Source organism: Harpegnathos saltator, unplaced genomic scaffold (genome assembly GCF_003227715.2).
Source record: "Harpegnathos saltator strain DR-91 unplaced genomic scaffold, Hsal_v8.6 scaffold467, whole genome shotgun sequence".
Lineage (NCBI taxonomy): Eukaryota > Metazoa > Arthropoda > Insecta > Hymenoptera > Formicidae > Harpegnathos > Harpegnathos saltator.
Window position 1 is genome coordinate 15069 of NW_020230280.1, and position 19841 is coordinate 34909.

Below are 19841 nucleotides of genomic sequence, written 5' to 3' on the forward strand. Positions count from 1 at the left end.
CGAAACAAAAGAAAGTGTAAAATCCATCTGTCGACAAAATCCGCAATCACTTAGTTGCCAACCCAATAAAATTTTCAGTCTGACATTCAGCCCACGATGATATGAGCTATATCTCGTCGAGCGAGATATATTATTATCAAAAATATCGTTATTCTCTTTAGGGGTAAATAAAGGATAATCATAAGGCGCGATTCGCAAGTGACTAACGCTCCGAAATAGTTCGGGGTAATCTCCCGGCCGGCTGGAGCTTACCGGCGAGGTGTAGTAATAAGCAAGTACATATATAAATATATAAATATATAGAGAGTAAAAATATAAAATTTTTAGCCCCTGACATATTCGCGATGATACGCGCGACAACGAATCTTGTCGAGCGAGGTGCATTATTATCAAAAGCGTCGTTGGTTTTACGACGTAATTGAAATAATTGTAAAGCACATTTCGTGAATAAGCAAGGCTCCGAAACAGTTCGGGATAAATCCCGGCCGGCCGGAGCTTGCCGGCGAGATATAATAATAAGCAAGCGCGTGTGACATAAAAATATATAGAGAGTAATAATAAAATTTTCAGCCCCTGACATTGCCGCGATGATACGCGCAACAGCGGATCTTGTCGAGCGAGGTGCATTATTATCAAAAATGTCGTTGGTTTTGCGGCATAACTGAAATAATTGTAAAGCACATTTCGTGAATAAGCAAGGCTCCGAAACAGTTTGGGATAAATCCCGGCCGGCCGGAGTTTGCCGGCGGTGTATCATAATAATCAAATATGTGTGCATGTATGTAATACAAATATAAAATATGATAAAATATACATGTATATATATATATATATATATATTCGTTTCGGCTAAATCCCATCTCCTCTTTCTCTCTGTGTTACAGTGGCTCGGTCTGGGCATTATGGGGGTGGGTGTCTGGGCATGGACCGAAAAGGACACCTTCAACAACCTGTCCCGCCTCACAAACATCGCGCTCGATCCAGCATTTATCCTTATTCTAGTCGGTGAGTACCGCTGCTTTCCTCTCCCGTGCCATTTTCCTCCTTTCCTCGCCCCATTTGCTCTCTCGCGTTCGCCTCACGACTTTCGGAAGCTCGTATATGGCGAGTTAGGATGACTTGGAGTGTCGCCGGCCTAAAGGCGCGAAGGACTCCACGAAGGACGGTAAATCTTAATTACGACACGACAGCACGGCGAGGCGGCTCTCAGTCGGCCCCTTTCGTCGTCGTCGCCGCGATATCGGCCTCTCAACAATGTTATCGGACGACGCGAGAAACGCGCGAGTCGGGACGTTGAGCTAAATTAACGGGTAATCGAGTAAACTGAGAATTGCAGCTGCTGTTGGGGAAAACCGTCGCGCAAACTCTCCTCCGCGCGTCTTTAAATCCGTAATTCCCGAACGCTTCACAGATGCAAACGTTTCGGAAAATAAAATCACGATAATACTCAGCTTTTCATTCATCCTAGAGACGCACACATCGCGGCAAAGGGACGATCCCCGCACGTCGACGAGAATCTCGAAGAGAATTCTTTTTTGTGAATAAAAACTGCTAAGCGATTATTCATAATTTCGGGGCTAACATTGAAGGTCTGAATACCCGCACGGCGATAACGCGGTAATATACCATCAACTAAATTTCCCTTAGTGCGTATACGGGGCAGGGGGGGTGGAGGGTATTCGAGTTTTATAATTTTATACACGTGAAATCACTCGGTATCCACACAGGCGCGCGCGCGCGTTGCAACGCCCCGACATTTCGGTGTATGCGAAATTTTATTACTCGCACGCTCGGATAGTCGCGATGCGTTCACGCTCGGGTAATTGTGATGTAACGAGCACCGTATTTTCTACGTATCGCCCGACTTCCGAGCGCACACGCGCGCACAATTACGCGAGGCTCGTTACCGGTTAAATGCAAAAGCAAGTTCAGCCGGACAAACTGATTGCTCGGGCGAAAAGAAATAAATAAATAGAAATGGATTATGCAATCGCGCGACCAGGGAAAGCGCGGATTAACGCATCGTTAAGCGAATATACATACACGCGCGGCGTGTGATTACGCGCCAAATGACTCGCGTGAACCGATCCGCGCGGGGGGTGGCGACGAAATCTTCCCGAGACTCTCGTAAGAACAACCCCCGTACGGGACATGCCTGTCCCCGCGTTTCCCCCGTATCGATGATAATTGCAATTACCGTGGTTGGCCGCGGCGATTGGCCGCGACTGGCGGGCGGAACTTTATCGGAAATGAACAAGCCGCAATTAACAATTACGCGCTAATGTCGATTCTTTCTCCGCCCGGGCGGAAGCGGACGCAGCCGCGCGCGGGTTTATCGAGCAAACAAACAGCTCGCGCAACAATCGCGCTGGAATCGCGGCTGCAACGTAATGATAACACAACAAATAACATCGCGGAGAATTTCAATTAGCACGAGCGAGCGAACGCGCGCCCTCGAGAATCGAGGGAAAAGGATGATTACGAGGGGCGACGTCGCGGCTTGCGGAAACGGCAGTCTGCAGCCTGCTCGTGCGAGTAAATCGGACGGAACGACCGGTCGCAAAATGCAACGCAAGTGGCACGCTAACACGTATCAGTGAAAAGGGACGCGGAAGCGGCCGGCGGTGGAGAGCTCGCGGCGGGAAATGGCGTTTAAATCGATCGGATCTCGCGTCGACGAGAGATGCTAATCGCAGTGCTCCCTCGTCGCCGATACGTCTGTATTAATCGTTGGATATCGGTGGATAGACGATTCGCGATTGAAAAATCGGCGTTATTAAGGCGGCCTTATCGGCTACTTCGGTACTCGTACGTGACGTATTCGCAAGTTCGTGCGGTGACCTTTCTTTCTCGATCGATCAGCCTTGCAAACTACACACGCTCTTGTTTTCACGAGGATCGCGGCGGCGATCTCATCGCGCCGCAAATTACATCAACCATATGCGTGTGCGTGCGCGCATAATAAATTCGCGACGCGAATTTCGAGATGATCGCCGATTATTTGTTTATCGTCGACGAGCGCGAACATTGCTCGTAAGGAAAGAGCGGCCAATCGAAAAAGAAGTCAGTCGATTAGGGAAGTCTTTTCCGTGAAGGTATCGCAAATACCCATCACCATAAAAATGGCTTTTCTTTTCTGACTCACCGATACACAGCAGCCAGAGTCAGCCGCGTTCTGCTGCGGATCTGTAACAAAAAGTATAGTTTCGTTAGTTAAATCGTTAGGTTAGAAGTTTGGTTGAGTTCAGTTCGCGGAAGCGCGCGCGCAGATGCAAACGTTGACCTTTTGCCATCGTAATTCAACGGTTTTTATTTCAAACTCGGTTTTCGATCGCAATGAATCAAGAAGAAGTGTACAAACGATCGGTGAACCTCACCTTCAAGCTGACTCCGCTCGGCCCGAACCGGATCCTCCGGTGCGGCATCGGCGTCCGTCGAAACTGCGTCCCGGTAACCGCAACTACCGCGTGGCCGCAAACTCCAGCAGATCTGTAACAAAAAGCGAGTTTTCTCATTAGTATCGAGCGACGGCTCATTGGGAGCGAAATTTCGCGAATCGGGAAATAAACAAAGAAAAATGCGACGCGTTTTATTTCATTCCAAGCGGACTTTATTTCAATCGAGGGCCTCGTTTTTTAAACTTGTGAACAAAGGCTTCGAGCGTAAGAAAATTGTGTTTACACGACGTGTCTTTGAACGACGCGTTCACATTTTTGGTCGTAAGACTTTACAGATTTTTTGCCGATCAACGCCTCGCGATCGCGCGTCGCAGTGATGTGCTTTGGCAAGATTTTTTCCACGCACGCGCAGTAAGCAAACGCTTGCGAAATCTCTGCTGACATGTATATACTCCCACTAAATATCAGATATCGTTAGGGCCGAGCGTTAGAGCGTTAGATCGTTAGAGCGAGAAAAGGAGGAGGTGGAAAAAGAGAATTAGCAGGACAGAAGACATTTTCTATGAAAAAATAGAATACAATTAATAGTAACGGTATAAGAACGGTATAAAGAAATAGATTTTTTTTATTCATTACCTCTCTGCAGTCGATTTGTTATATGGTTTCCTCTTCTTTTTCTCCATGTCACTCGATATTGACGGCTGTGGATCATCCATTCTTCTTGTTCACTTTTTTCACAAAACTCGCCACAAAACATTTTCGCTGCACTACACTATACGTTACATTTCTGTCGCACAATACGGCTTCCGCGTGAAAGAAAATTTTGCCAAAGCACATCACTGGCGCGTCGCGATTCACCCGGAAAACTTGCGCGTGACGCAACTGATGGTGCCGCGATCGCAACCGAATGTGTCATAACCCACGCTCGAGACATGCCAAGGACGATTGTATTCCTCCCCTAACAAAGACACAAGGCGATACTCTTCCAATCTCAAAACGCTACCACTGCTTGCGATAGTCACAGCGCGGAAGCGAAGAAGCGCGATCGCGCGTCGCGATTCACCCGGAAAACTTGCTCGTGACACAAGCGATGTTATCGCGATCGCGACCGAATCTGTTATGACCCGTGACCGAGACACGCCAGTGTTGATATATGTCGCTTGTGTTTACGCGCGCGGCAAGGTCGGGCGTCCTTTGACGAGTCGAGTCGTGCTTACGAGATTTCCTGTATTCATTCCCCCCCATTCATCGCGCTGCGTTATCTCGAATTTAAAATCTACTTTTTCAACTCGTGTCTCCGCGATATACGCCGCGTGCTCCTGTAATGCGTATGTGTGTGTGTGTTTATGATTGTCAAATCTTAATAATTATAATTGACCTAGAATAATTTAATAATTTGGAATTTTAATATACGAGGGCAGTCTGAAAAGTTCTCGGCCTGACACATAGATGGCATTAGAAACCGTCAAATTATAATTGTATTGGAAGGTGGCATCCCTGATATAAACCCATGTAAAATTTTTTTTCGATTTGCCGAGTCATTCGAGTAGTAGCACCCAGTCTAATATTGACCTGTCACTGTCTTTTTTAAAATGGAAAAAATTGAATATCGTGCAGTGATTAAATTCTTTGTTTTGGATGGTTTAATACCAACAGAAATTCATCCGACATTGTTAAAAGTGTATAAGGATGCATCACCTTCATTTTCCACTGTGAAAAAATGGGCTGCTCCTTTTAAATCTGGTCGTACAAGCCTCGAAGATGATCCACGCGAAGGTTGTCGGCAAAAACTGCTACAACACCACAAAACATGCAACAAGTCCATGATATGGTGTTAGATGATCGGCGAGTGAAAATGCGTGAAATAGCTGAGGCCATAGGCATCTCAAAAGAACGAGTTGGAAATATTTTGCATGAAGAATTACATATGAAAAAGCTTTGTGCAAGATGGGTGCCGCATTTGCTAACAATTGACCAAAAATTCGAATGCGTATTTCTCAAGCGTGTTTGGATCGTTTTAAGCAAAATAGATTTCAAGCGTCGTTTCACAACTGTTGATAAAACTTGGATCCACCACTATACACCAGAGCGAAAAGAACAGTCGAAACAATGGATCGAAGCCGGTGGACGTGCACCAAAAAAGGCAAAGACGGTTCCATCAGCAGGAAAGGTTATGGCAACAGCTTTTTGGGATTACAAAGGTGTTTTGTTGATCGATTATCTTCAGAAAGACAAAACGATTAACTCTGAATATTATTGTAACCTTTTGGATCTATTGGATGCAAAAATTCGTGAGAAAAGACCTGCTTTAAAGAAGAAAAGAATCGTTTTCCATCAAGACAATGCACGTGTTCACACAAGTGTTTTGACAATGGCGAAATTCAACGAATTAAAGTACGAATTGCTTGAACATCCAGCGTATTCACCAGATTTAGCTCCCTCTGACTATTATTATCTGTTTCCAAACCTGAAAGAATTCCTGGCTGGAAAGCATTTTACATCAAATGACGAAGCTACTGCAGCCGTGGATGGATATTTTGCAGACCTTCCGGAATCACACTTTAATAAAAATATTGAATTATTGGAAAAACGTTGGAATAAATGTATTGAAGTTTTAGGAGATTATATTGAAAAATAAAATATATTTCACGGCAAAAAAAATTTTCTTTCATTGTTAGGCCGAGAACTTTTCAGACTGCCTACGTATAATGATAAATATATTGATAATTTAATAACAATTATAGAACCTCCTTCTCTCCATCCCTCGGTCTCTATCAATGATACGCGTATTGCGCGTACGCACAAAGCATCTCGAGTGTATCTGTGTCGCGATATCTCCGTCTGTAGCTTTCACTCTCGAGCGCACTTAATTGCCGTCTTTGTTGCGCGAAGAAAGCCCTACTCCGCCCAGAGATACGTGCGACGTACGTATGCACGGTGTGGTAGAGCGCTCGAAGGACCAGCGAAACGTAATTAAAACGCGCGGCAAGCTTGCGAAGGACGCGAACGGTTAAACATGCCGACAGAAAGCGCGTTCGCCGCCGATACGTTTCCATTAACTACCGCAGGCTTTCTCTCCTCTCTCTCCCCCTCTCACTCTCTCTCTCTCTCTCTCTCTCTCTCTCTCTCTCTCTTTCCCTCTCTCGGCAAAGCGTCTCCGCAACGCGAATGTAATATTCCGTCGGCTAATACGTGCGCCCCGCTGGCAAATAGACGCAGATTGCGCGCGCCCGGTTGTTCCACTTTCGCGACCCTTCCCTCTCGAGCCCGGATTAACTGTGTGTGTGTGTGTGTGTGTGTGTCTCTCTCTCTCTGTCTCTCTCTCTCTGTCTCTCTCCCTCTCTTTCTCTCTCTCTCTCTCTCTCTCTCTCTCTCTCTTCAAGGCGGTGCCAAAGTTTTAATTGGATACGAGCCGGCGCGGCCAGGGTGGCGGTCATAAAATTAGGACGGGATTTGCGCGTCCGATTTATTCCGTCGGTGGCGGCGCGTTGCCGCGTCGTCGGACGTCACGTTTTCCGCAGAGAGACGAACCGGCGTTCCTACGGGACTCATCTCCGCCGCGACGTCGGATAAGTCGGATTACCGGCGGGTGTACACGCGGATTCCCGGGGAGATCCCCCGTGCTCCGGGAAGCCGCTCGCGAGACGGCCGCTCTCGCGGTCAGCCGCGCGGTTTAGCCGGGCGTAATGGCGAGAATGTTTCCGGGAATGCGCGGCGACCAATTCAAATAGGTCGGCGGCGGCGGTGGCGGCGGAACACGCGCGGCTCCAAATCGAATTTGCACGTGATCCGGTACGCCGGAGGAACAACGGACGGCACGCGGGAGACCACTCGAGTACGAAAGGACGACCGATTTGCGGGAGCTCATCTATTTGCTTCCTCCTTTCTTCCCGGTCGTGGAAACATGCTCACCCCCTCTCCTTCCTCTCTCTCTCTCTCTCTCTCTCTCTCTCTCTCTCTCTCAAGTGCTCGGGAATGGAGAGCGCCGCCGAAAAGAGCCCACCGAGTGCTCTTTTCCTCTCCCTCTTCCTTCTCCATCTCCTCTTCCACTCTGTTCCTTTTTCTAACTCGATCGAGAGTAATCCACCTTGAAACTATAGCTACCGCAGCGACGTGATTTACCGTAATGCGAATAATGACATTGATCCTTTCTCTCCTGATCCCCTCTGTTGCGTCGCGCGAACGTAACGCATTGGTTTCCGTCATTTCCGGACTGAGATTAGATTAGCGGCAGGCTCCGGGAAAGCATGCAATGATACTAAAGCGGAAAAGAATAAGATTAAACTCTAATCTCTCCGCTAGATACATTACTCCAGGTTGGAAGAGCACGCTGCTAATTAGTTTCGGCAACGTAGCGTATAAATAGCGTAGGTATCGTTGCGATTTATCACCCGTCGCATTTTATCTCTGTCGTTCGATAATTCTCCCGAAAATCTCCGAGATAAATATGCGTATCTCCAAGTTAACCCGCGCTTCACCGAGTCCATCAATTTTCCGGAGCGGAGCTCGTTTGGAAAACACGCGTTCGGGAATCCGACTAAGGTTATTAGCGCTGCAGTTTGCTGCTGAAACCTCGCTCACATCTCGCGCAGGAAGAAGGAGCGAGCGAGCGAGAGAGAGAGAGAGAGAGAGAGAGAGAGAGAATGAGAGAGAAACGAATTAAATCCCGGATTACGTTTGTTTTCGGTGCTTAAATAAATGCGATCGCAATTAAGTGCGACGCTTTGATTTCCATCCCGCCTGTGTGTGTATCTCCTCCTCTAATGGAACGATCGTCCCGCGCGAGATTTCAAACGTCCTCTCGTATAATTTACGCGCTTGTTAAATATTGCGTACACACTGTGTTAATGAAGTAAATATATATCGACTCGCGTGTTGTCGAGACTCCTGTCATAATAAATCCATCAATTATGCGCAGTACACACGCGCGTGTATATATAACTAACAAATTATATTTCTCAATTAATTTCGCGTTTGCGCCGCTCGAATGGAATTTTCGTTTGGTCGCCGAAGCGTTTGAAGCGCGCGCGCGCGATACGGAGAACTTGCGAGAAACGAAAGCGTGATCGATCGAGAGCGACCAAGTTTGCATCGTGGAGAAAAATCGGAAGTTGATGTGCGGCGCCAGACGCCGCAAGATTCGTACGCGCGCGAAGAGGAACGCGCCTCGCCGCGCGAGCTGAATTTCTGCGCCGAGAGATTTTTCGGAGGCAAACTATTAAAATCAGCATGAATATTGGCGGCCCGCTTCGCCGTGATATATTCGCGCGTCGTCAGGCGAGATCAAACGGACGCGTTCCTCTTTCATGCAATTTTATTACCATATGACATAAAGCAACGTCGTGGTATTGCGGGGACGGCAAAGCCCTTCCGGTCACTGATGGCTCACACTTGCGCGACCGCCGGCCCCTTTATGAAACATTGATTGTGCGCCAAATATTAACGCGCGAGATTGTTTTTCAGCTGCGAACGGAGAAAAGGGATATATCGCCGTGTACCGCGTACATGTGTGTGTGTGTGTGTGTGTGTGTGTGTGTGTGTGTGTGTGTGTGTGTGTGTGTGTGTGTGTGTGTGTGTGTGTGTGTGTGTGTGGTGTGTGTGTGTGTGTGTGTGTGTGTGTGTGTGTGTGTGTGTGTGTGTGTGTGTGTGTGTGTGTGTGTGTGTGTGTGTGTGTGTGTGTGTGTGTGTGTGTGTGTGTGTGTGTGTGTGTGTGTGCGCGCGCGCGCGCGCGCGCGCGCGCGAAACGCATCTATTACGGGGAACATCCGGTATTAAAAAAAAAAAAGAAAAAAAATCCAACCGCGCTTTCACGAACGCGCGCACGTTTCGGCACTGCAACCACCGTGCCGTGCGTTGCTCATTTTTCTTCGACGGGCCCCGCTTTCGATCGCGAACGCGCGAGACACTCTCCTCGGCGTTGCCATTTTCTTCCCGTCCGCGGTAAGGCTTAGCAAAAGTTTCGAAACTCTGGACTAATTATTCAGTTACTTGAAAGCTTCGTTCCACTCTGCCCCATCCCTCACTTTAGTCCTGGATTAAAAGTTACCGCCCATTTCCGAGGCTCGTCCTAAAATCTTATAACTTTCGACGATAGATAAAATTCATTAAGTCCGATAGTCAAGAGTTCGACTTATAATCGTCTTTCTCTCTCTCTCTCTCTCTCTCTCTCTCTCTCTGTGTGTTAATTTTTCACGCACCGACCGATTATCGTTACTTTCGCGCGCGATGAAATCTTCTTGGACCACTTAGAGTACACGTCGCGGTTCTCGACGATTTTCTATACGTACAAAACTGTTAATAACGGGATTGAAAGTCGAAAATCGCACGAGACTCGATTTATTTATCCGAAAATCAAATTGGGGATTTGTTTCCACCAGATGTACGGTCTCGTCAGCCGCGCGATATCTTTAACGCTCTCGCTCTCGCTGTTCGGCGTTTTCGACGCTGTTAAAAAATGAAAATAAACGAAATTCCTCTGGACCCGCTCTGAAGCCGGGTAAGCCGCTCGAACGCGCGCGCACTGATTAGTTCACGATTTCGTTGCGAATTTGGAGCACTTACGCCGCTGAACTTTCTGTTAACACAAACACGTGGAATTGATCCGGCGCTCATTACGCAACCTGCTCGTCCGCGAGTAGCGGATAATTTCATAAATATTCCGCATTATCGCGCCGCAACGCAGCGCTGTTGATGACGCGCTCTCTCGCGAAATTCAGGCGGATCGCGGAGGAATTTTAATATAATTACTCGTGTAACTACGTACGCTCTCCCGGGCGTACGTGTAACGTATACGTAACGCGCGTTCGTAAATCAGAGTTGTTACACAGACACAATTTCACGACTCCCCGAATGCCCCGCTTTCACCGACTAATAAAGTCCCCCTATTCCTGCCCACGAGAGCATCAAGAGTGAAGCTACAAATTTGTGAAAAGGAAGACCATGATGTCACGTGAAAATGAGAAAGAGGGGACAAAATATAAATGTGGGGAAACGAGTGAGACGGAAGATATTAGAGGTGGAAAAATGTCCCAATTTTAATAAACTTTTCTCTCGGCCGCTTCACGAATCAAGGAATAAAAGGGGGTCAAGAATGCGACGACCAAGTATGTGTGTGTGTGTGTGTGTGTATGTGTGTGTGTGTGTGTGTGTGTGTGCGTGCAAATGAGAGAAGGAGAGAGAGAGAGATTCGTTATACGGCTCTCGTATCATGCTTCTCGCGTATAAACGTATCTATAAACGCTGATTCGCCCGTATCGTTGAAAGGTCGACGAATACCATCGAATAAACGAGTCTCTATTCTCCTCCTCCCTCTCTCTCTCTCTCTCTCTCTCTCTCTCTCTCTCACTCCCTCTCTCTCTCTCTCTCTCAGCTTCTCTCTTTTTCCGCGCGACTTCTTCCGGGCCGTTGCTTTCAATCTTCCCGGGCTGCTCCCGCACGGTTTTCCGCTGCTCGCAGAACGAGCCTGCAAATGTTTCTGGAAACTCGCGCGGCGAATGAATTCGTTCGGAGGACGCGCGGTGCACCGCCGCTCATAACTCACGATTATACGATACATTGATGAATGCGCTCGCGTTCTTCGCGTCGCGGCACGGCGCGATGACGAAGCACCCGATACTATTATTTATTCTGTTGCAGGTGCGGTGACATTTATCATCGGTTTTACGGGATGCGTCGGCGCGCTGCGGGAAAACACGTGCCTCCTCGCCGCGGTAAGCAAGTTCAGTAAAGTCCCCTCGGGGATTATTTTAATTGCCCGACATTTCTCTCTCTCTCTCTCTCTCTCTCTCTCTCTCTCTCTCTCTCCCTCTCTCTTTCTCTGTCTCCCTGCTTTTCTTCTCGGAACTTCGAACTTTGATCGAGCTTCCGGTTCGTTAGGCGATATCTATGGTCCGTCGCTGACGCGATCGAACGAAAACAAAAACGATCCCGGTCCTTTGAGAAACGCGATGTTCGAAGACACTTCAAACTGGAGGCTCCGCTTTCTTTGACAGCGTAAATTCTTGAAATGGGAGTCTTCGAAAGGGACTGAATCACGCAGCGCGTGATTGAGAGGACGGTTCCGACGAGTAATAGCAACGGCACTGCTTTCGCAAGCTTCTCTCTCTCTCTCTCTCTCTCTCTCTCTCTCTCTCTCTCTCTCACTCACTCGCCCCTTCAGCCCGTCTCGCTAAGGTCTCACTAGGTAGTAATTAATTTCTCAGGCAATTTTAATAGAATCCCGTTTTGCGTGTTGCAGTACGCGATATTTCTGGCGCTTCTGTTGCTGATAGAGATGACTGCCGGTGTCCTGGGATTCATCTTCAAAGACTGGGTAAATATCGCGTCGCTTTCCGCGCGTGCTCCGCCCGTCCTATGATAACGTAGTTTCCCCGTAGGAACGGTAATGTATGATAATAATTACAGATAAAAAACGCACACGGATGTTTCAATTAGAAAAGAGAAAAAGAATAAACTACGAGACACAGACGCGTACGAAACGAGAAACACGAGGAAGGCACCGCGACCGGCGAGGGTCCGTATCTCATCAAGGTGCCCGCACGCGCGTATCAGCGATAAATTCGGAGCTAATAATGTTCGCGAAGTAACAAGCAGAGTTGGTCGCTGAAAGGTGTGACGGAGTCGCGGCAGCGAGATGTTTGACTTGCAATTTATCACCGACACTCACTCACGTGCGGACACCTGTTCGGGAGTTTCGTTGACCCCGCTGGTAACGGTTGTAACGGATCGCGTGTATATGCCAGAGAGCCTTTCTCATCTTTCCTCGGCGCTGATAACAGAGCTAAACTCGGCCGAAGGCAGCATCACACAAAATATCTTACATCCATAATGCAACGTCTCGCGTCGCGTCGCGCATAACGCGCGCGTTTAATTATTCGCGCGGGCGAGATCTTCGCGAGGAAGATGCGTGCAACTTCGCTAAAATGCAGCCGGCGGAGTTTCCAGACGACGTTTCCGGGACAAGTGTCTGCTCGCGCCACCCTTGGGACGACATCGCGACGTCCATCCATCCGTCCGTCCGTTCGTCCGTGGGTAATCGTTTCTGGTAACCGCGTTTCTGGTAATCCAGTGGCTGCGAGAAACGCGGCTAAATTATCAAAGCGAATAAGCCGAATGCATTATACAATATTCGCCGGTGCATATTTCACAATCTCATTTCCCCGAGAATACGCACTCCGAGGAAGACGAACGGTACGTGCAAAAGCGCGGTCTGGGCGCACGGCTGGGCGCGCCAAGTTTGCGTATAATTATGCAGCGAGTTCCTGGGTCACTAATTAATTCCATTAACCGTATCCTTTAAACATGACGAGAATTTTCTTCCGCGGAAAATTTGGACGGCCAACAAACGCGCCATCGCGCCGCGACCCGTTAACGCTCCGCGCGAAAGCGCCGGAAAGTTGGACTCGCTCCCCCCCGCCCCCCCCGCCGCGAACGTTTACACCCGCAGCGCGCACCTGAAGCGCGCGCGCGCGTCAATTGCCGCGAAAGAGGGAGGAGACGCGCGGCGTCTCCTCTCTCGCGTTTCCTCCGCTGTCTTTCACTTTACGAGGCCCGGAATTGTCGGTCGTAATGAAACTTAGCGCGGATCGCGAGGCCTCTCGCCGTAATCATGTCCCGACCAGCCGGAATTTCGGCAACGAACCGCCCGGAATTAATTTCTTGTTAACCCGGAAATTGTAGGAATAGCTCTTAAGCGCGGAATCAAGAGACGAGCGCGCGCTCGTTTACGCGAATTAGCGTGATATCTTCTTTTGCAGATAAAATCGCAAGCTACGGGGGGCTTTCAGGCGTTCATCATCCACTACAGAGAGGATCCCGATCAGCAGAACCTTATCGACTGGATTCAAGAAGATTGGGTAAGTCGATTAGAATTCCACGGGCTGTTAAATGAAGTAGAAAATTCATTCGTTTCTTTGCGCCCTATCGACGCGCGGCGGAGGGGCGGCCGGCGGCAGGGGGGAAAAGTCGGACGAATTTCCCGGTCTAACGCAGCGAACTCGCGGGGTTGATTGTCCCGCTGCTTTATTTCTTACTCGTGAGAAAAACTCGCGGGGAAGAGAGAGCTCAAAGCTCGGGGACAAAACGGAACAACAGGTCAGCGCTTAATTGCGAGCGGCGATTGTTCCACTCGTTCGGGGACTACGAGAGAAATCAGCGCAGAATTAAATTCGACGTCAACATTGTTGACCGAGCTCGCGCGGCGATGCAGGAAGGCGATCCGGCGATCGGCTTCCTCAGCGGCTTCGCCCTCCCCCTATTAACCCACCCTCGCCCCAACGACGACGTGCGCGATATGGCGCGGCGCTCGGACAATCGATATCTGGTCATCCAATTGTGGTTTATGAGATTTCAATAGCACCGCTGCCGCGCGATACACTGCCGCAATTACGGTAATCCTATCGGTACTAGTAGCCAGTCGACGGTAAACCGCACGCACTCTCCGCCCTCCCCCTCCTCTCTCATTTTGACGTTCGCTACTGATCGCTAGATCCGCTCGCGGAATTTCCACGTCGGATCGCTGTGTACTTTGCAAGACGCGCGACAATGATTCATACATTCGAACGGACATTAAGCGAGAGCCACGAGCGAATTCATTTAACCGACGTGCAGAATTAATAATGAGCTTTAGTTTGGCTAAAAAGCCGATTTTCCACGCGCGAACGAACGAGGGAGAGAGAAAGAGAGGGAAGAAGAGAGGGTGCGATAAAGTCGGTCGCCGCGGCACGCTGCAATGAGCTTACAGCTATGCAATGCGTTTGTAACACCGGCTTTTTCTCCCTCTCTCTCTCCCTCCCTCCCTCTCTCTCTCCCTCCCTCTCTCTCTCTCTCTCTCTCTCCCTCTCTCCCTCTCTCTCTCTCTCTCTCTCCACGTGTGTACATCGACGATGTATGCGCGACAACAACGGATGCGTCGGATCCATCGATCGATGGGAGCGCGCGCGCGCGCATAAATTATTGCGCACGCACCGGTCGCTGCACGCGGAAACATTTGCGAATTGATTCGGTTAATGTCTGAACGCGCGGCGGCCGATCCCGGAGCCGCTGATGAGTCCGCAGATATCGAATTACCACCAGCGACTTCACCCCATCGCTGGACCGACGCGTCGCGTCGTACCTGTCGTGTTCCGTCTATTGTCGCGATAAGACGGCTAATACCGCGCGGCCCAATTGACCCGATCAAAAGGACCCGATTAACAGATCGGGAATTGAGTGTTTCTGCCAACGATATTCATTATCGCGACGAGTCGGGATGACTGACTTCTCTCGCGACCGCTCAAGCCACTCGAGACAGTCGAAAGATCCGCAGAAGAAACTTGTAAAAGTTCAATCAGCTGTTTCACGTGCTTCTCGAGTATCGGCTGTTCTTCTTCTCAGTAGTCGCTGCCTCTCTATCTGAATTCTAGTCAAGCCACTTTTACGTATGAAATATCCTACAATATGGTCCGATATGATGTATATTATCAATCAACTCCTTAATCGACTTTAATTATCAGAGTTACAAAATTCATCAACTCGAACCCTCTCAAGAAGAGCTCAAAAATAAATGCTTGAGATCGTTCGCATCTCTGGCGGAGAGCAATTATTTTCCCAACTCGGCTTTCACCGCCACCTCCTCCCCCACACGTACGCACGCACACAGTAGGTCGCTTAAAATGAGCGTAGTAAGGGCACTCGCGCAAACGCGCGACGTTCTAGCTATTTACCCCCTCGCATTCAGCCGAACCTATTATAGCCCCATTCGACGAAACTATTCATCCGGTGCGCTTCTAACTGTTTCGAACGGTGTGTATCACCACCTATTATCCCCGGCGGCATCGATCGGTCGACGGAGTCGCGCGGGGGGAAAGCTCGCGGGGAGGAAAAGAACGCGAGAATAGAAAATCGCGCGCGGTCGTCGCGCTGCGACGGGACGAAATAAGCCGTCTCGTCGGAAATTCGGGAAAATACGAGTACTCCGATTTTCCCGGCTCGGTGGCCGGCCGGAGGGCACGGAAAGAGAGAGAGAGAGAGAGAGACAGAGAGAGAGAAAGAGAGAGAGAGAGAGAGAGAGAGAGAGACAGAGAGAGAGAGAGAGAGAGAGAGAGAGAGAGAGAGAGAGAGACAGAGAGAGAGAAAGAGAGAGAGAGAGAGAGAGAGAGAGAGAGAGAGAGAGAGAGAGAGAACGGTATCGCGGAGAACTCGTTAATCGACGGTCTGCCGACCAATTGTGGTTTACGAGATTTCAATAGGGATGCCCGGTATGCCGGCGCAATTCCGGCAATCCTATCGGCCCCGGGAAAGCGCGCGCTCGCGTTCGCCACCGAGAGTTGCCGAGGTATACACTGTATTGTCTAGCCCCGTCGGGATTCACCGGGTACCATTTATAGGCGGTTAATGAAATGCTTAGTACTTCGACTTGCTACAGCGGCACGGAGAGAGCGTATTTACCGTCGCCATACCACTTATCAATTGGCTCGTGCATTGGCGCTCCGTTTCGCTCCCCCCTCCCTCCCTCCCTCCCTTCCTCCTTCCCCTCGCAGCGCGTCGATCGATATACGGGACGCACCGAAGCAGATGTACGTACGAGTGTATGTATATGCGTGTAACCGGAAATATTCCCTACGTCCTGGCGACGGCTGTCCAGCTCGAAGAACGTCGAGCAGTCACTCGGGGAGTCCCGCGCGTATTGCTCGAAATGAAACATTCTCGGAGGTCTCGGAGTCCACGGCTCTTCGCGCGGTTCACTCGGATACATTGAGGGGGACCTCCGCACGAGCGCTTTTCCGGTGAATATTCGAGCGCTCGCCCTTAATTCCATTTCCGAGGGAACCGCGACTTTCCCGCGAGAAATATTTCGCTCGACGAGTCGGCGACTTTCCCGCTCCTCCTCGACGTCGAGTGCTTTGATGTTGAAGTCGACGAAAAATCGAGCTCTTCAATTTTACAACCGAAGTCAGAAGTCGCGATCTAATGACGGCGCGATCAACAGCTCGAATTAATTCGAAGCGAAATTAACTCGAGCTTCTGTCGCCGCTGCGGCGACCACGAATTTTTGGAGCCCGAATCGTCGCCAGGCGGGACATCGATACGATTAAGCGGCGAAGCTCGATTTAGTCGAACGTGCCGTCAAGTTTTCGCTCGCCCGGAGAAATCGATCACGGAGATCGGAGCGGGCGCCGTTGACGCGCGGTCTCTCTTCACGCAGCCTGTAGGAAAACGTCGAGCGAATAATAATTAAATCCACCTACAATCGGAAATTCGTATCTCGTATCTCTACACTCGACGTATACTCGTATCTCCGGTATGAATATTCCGCGCGCTCGTGTGTCTCGTATTATGAATATTTGATTGGAACGAATTGAAATGTTACCGCATGAATGATTGAAATAAAATCGGCGCGCGGCCGATGCTAAAAACAAATCAGCTGTATTACGCAGGTCGCGAGGACTCGCTCGATGTTGTATATTTCGACATTTAATATGCAGCCGCTTCTCTCTCGCTCCCTCTCTCGCTTCCCTCCCCGCCCTCCTCTTCTCTCTCTCTCTCTCTCTCTCTCTCTCTCTCTCTCTCTCGCTCTATTTTCCTTCTTTCTCGATAAATCGACAAACGTTTCTTGCGTGATAAAGAACCGCGCCTGATTAATCGAATCGAATGTGGCACGTGCGGGGCGACAAAAGGAGCGCTTTCGCGTGCAAGCCCGCCATTATTAATAATTGAATTCGTGATATTCCCTCTTATCGATTTTCTATTTTTAACCCTCTCGGGCGAGAAAATTTAACACACCTCTCGGCCGACTAATTCATTTTGATGCCTCTTAATTAAATGCGAAATTTATCCTCGTCGCGCCGCCCGGCGCCGCAAACGGCCCGGCCCGGGAAAGCGGGGAAACGCGCGCGCGCGCGCGCGAATACTTCCGCTCGCGGCGATAATTAATCATTCGGCGGGAAATCGCGAGACGCCCGTGACGTCCGCGTTACACATTAGTCGGCGATGCGCGCCGCATTATTTGCTCGCAAACGACTCCTCTCGAATTAGCATTCACAATCGATGCTCCCTTAGAAAACGACTGTTAACGGACACGAAGCGCCCGCTTTTTCTACGTTCCTCCTCTTCCTCCTCTTCCTCCTCCTCTTCGCCCGAACGTGGTGCAGCCCAGCGCGTAATTACGTCGCGCGTCCGATAAATAAAGACGCGCACTATCGGGCACGTTTTTGCAGCGCGCCGCCAGAGCTCTTGCCGTTTAGCGAGCGACGGGATTAGCGTTGGAAAAAATGACCGTATTGACCAATGAGGACACACATACGGGTAGCCGAGGAAGAAGAATAAAGGCACCTCGGACCCGCAGGAGAGACGGATATCGGGGTTTAATGAAGGTCCCAAGATTTGAATCACCCAGCGACGATCATCGCCCAGCGAATCTGATTCGCACAGTCTTTCCCTTTTTCATTCTCTCCTCCCTTTTCCTTCTCTTTCTCTCTCTTTCTCTTTCGGTCTTTCTCCTCACATTCTTTCTCCCCCCGCCCCTTTAATACCATCCCCGTGCAGCGAAATTTCTTTTTTCTTTCGTTCGGTGTTTCCCCGCGGAGGAACGCTCGCTTCTTTCCCTCTCTCTCCCTTCCATTTCCTTTCTTCTGTTCTCTCCCCCTCCCCCCCTCTCTCTCTCTCTCTCTCTCTCTGTCTCTCTCGTACCGACCCGTCCCGTCTAAATCGCGTACTTAATATTGCACCTTCTCGCCCTCGCGCGGCACTGGCAGCGGCAGCGGCGGAATTATTTATGACGACGCTCGAAATTCATATTCACCCGCGGCATTCATCGCGAATTCGACCGCGCTTCGGCTCGTATCGGCCGCGTCGGGCCGCGCAAATAATGCAAAATATCCGCTGTTCTAACCCCCCTCCCGCTTTCCCACCTGATACGCCGCGCGGCGCGATTCTTCGACGTCGCCTCGGCCGCGCCGGCGAACGACCGCTCGCAGACGGCAAATCCCGCGGAATCCCGGAGCGCTCCGCGTGTGTTACTCGTGTTCGTTATAGATTCGCGAATTATGCAGGCGTCGCAGAAGCCCCGACGAAAGATTTATCCCCGCCCCAGACAACAAGCCTGAAAATCAAGCGCGGAAATCTTTGTCGCGCGGGTGGTAATTGATGGTCCTCGCCCAAGTGAGCCTTCAATCTCACGGGCGCAGCGCGGCGGGAATAATCGCGAGGAGCGAGAAAACGCGGCCGAGTGTAGATTGCCTTATCGGTGACAGATCGATATCCCTGTGTTTACCACGCTCGGCCCCGTAATGAACCGCGAATACGGGGCTAACGTTAATCAGCGAGCACGCGCGTGTGGCCGTCGAATGAATTTTTAATCACGCCGCGTCCGTTTGTGCGTCCCCGGCGCGCCTTCCGAGCTCGAGCGAGTGTTCTTGTGTGTCTCACAGTGCGGTTTCCAGTGCGGGACTTTCGATTATATACTTCGCGAAATACGCTCTACGCAGAAAGAAAAATTTAGGTCGCGAGGAGGCAAAGCGCCTCAGTCTCACGACGACGTGCCTCGCTCGTAGCCGGCCATTCTCGGCCAGACGCTTTCGTTTGCACTCACATCGCGTTCACCATGACTATCGATCGTCTCAGCTGTAGAATTTTCTCGCAGATTATACGTAACAGCGCGAAGCGGGCGAGACGTTGCCTCGCGCGCGCGCGAGCTAAACCTCAAACTGTCAAGCTGTCGACGCGCGGCTGCCTCGGAACGTCATTACCGGCGCGGCGGTCTCGGATGGCCAACAGTCACGATGAACGCGTAGAAACGAGTCCGGTCGAAAAGCTGTGCACTGTAACTCTCGATCCGGCGAATGTTCGGGCATCAACGAAACACGCGAGCGTCATGGTGCCGCGATTTTATCGCTGCGCTTCGCTGACAAACGTCTAGCCGGCGCGCAACCGTGAAATTGAATAACGCGAGAGATGCCTTCTCTCTCTCTCTCTCTCTTTTTCAGTTGCAGTGTTGCGGCGTCGAGGGCCCGAAGGATTGGGACCGCAACAATTATTTCAATTGTTCGTCGAGCGACATCGGCTCGAGGGAAGCGTGCGGCGTGCCTTTTAGCTGTTGCAAGCGGAAACACAATGTAACTCTCACACTGACCGACTCGCAGTCGCACTCGCGATCGCCGCGATCGGCGCGGCGGCGCGAGATACGCTTGCCGATTCCGCGGGCCTCTCACGCACCGTCGAGAGTTAAGCAGTCCTCTTATTTGTTTCAGGAAATCATTAAGAATAAACAGTGCGGCTACGACGTGAGGAAGCCCAGTTACGTAAGTGTATTATATCTCGCTTTCACACGTCACTCCGACATGCGCGCGCGCGCGCGCGGGAGGATTTCCCTTTTCCTTTTCTCCTCCCTCTCGCGTACATCGCGGGGATTGATGATTGGCGCAGCCAACTGACTGCGTCAACCGAAGGTCCGACGCTCGTACGATG

The 19841-nt window shown here is 50.3% G+C and overlaps 1 protein-coding gene across 1 annotated transcript in view; it reads left to right on the forward strand.

Annotated features, from left to right (window-relative positions):
* Positions 1-866: 866 nt before the first annotated feature.
* Tsp26A (Tetraspanin 26A) overlaps positions 867-19841 on the forward strand; it is a gene marked incomplete at its 5' end in the record, with an annotated part of 32935 nt that continues 13960 nt past the window's right edge. Inside the window, 6 exons of the mRNA XM_025302095.1 lie at positions 867-1005; positions 11034-11107; positions 11635-11709; positions 13154-13252; positions 19361-19489; positions 19625-19675. Coding sequence (XP_025157880.1) covers positions 867-1005; positions 11034-11107; positions 11635-11709; positions 13154-13252; positions 19361-19489; positions 19625-19675 — 567 coding nt within the window. The remainder of the gene's footprint in view (positions 1006-11033; positions 11108-11634; positions 11710-13153; positions 13253-19360; positions 19490-19624; positions 19676-19841) is intronic.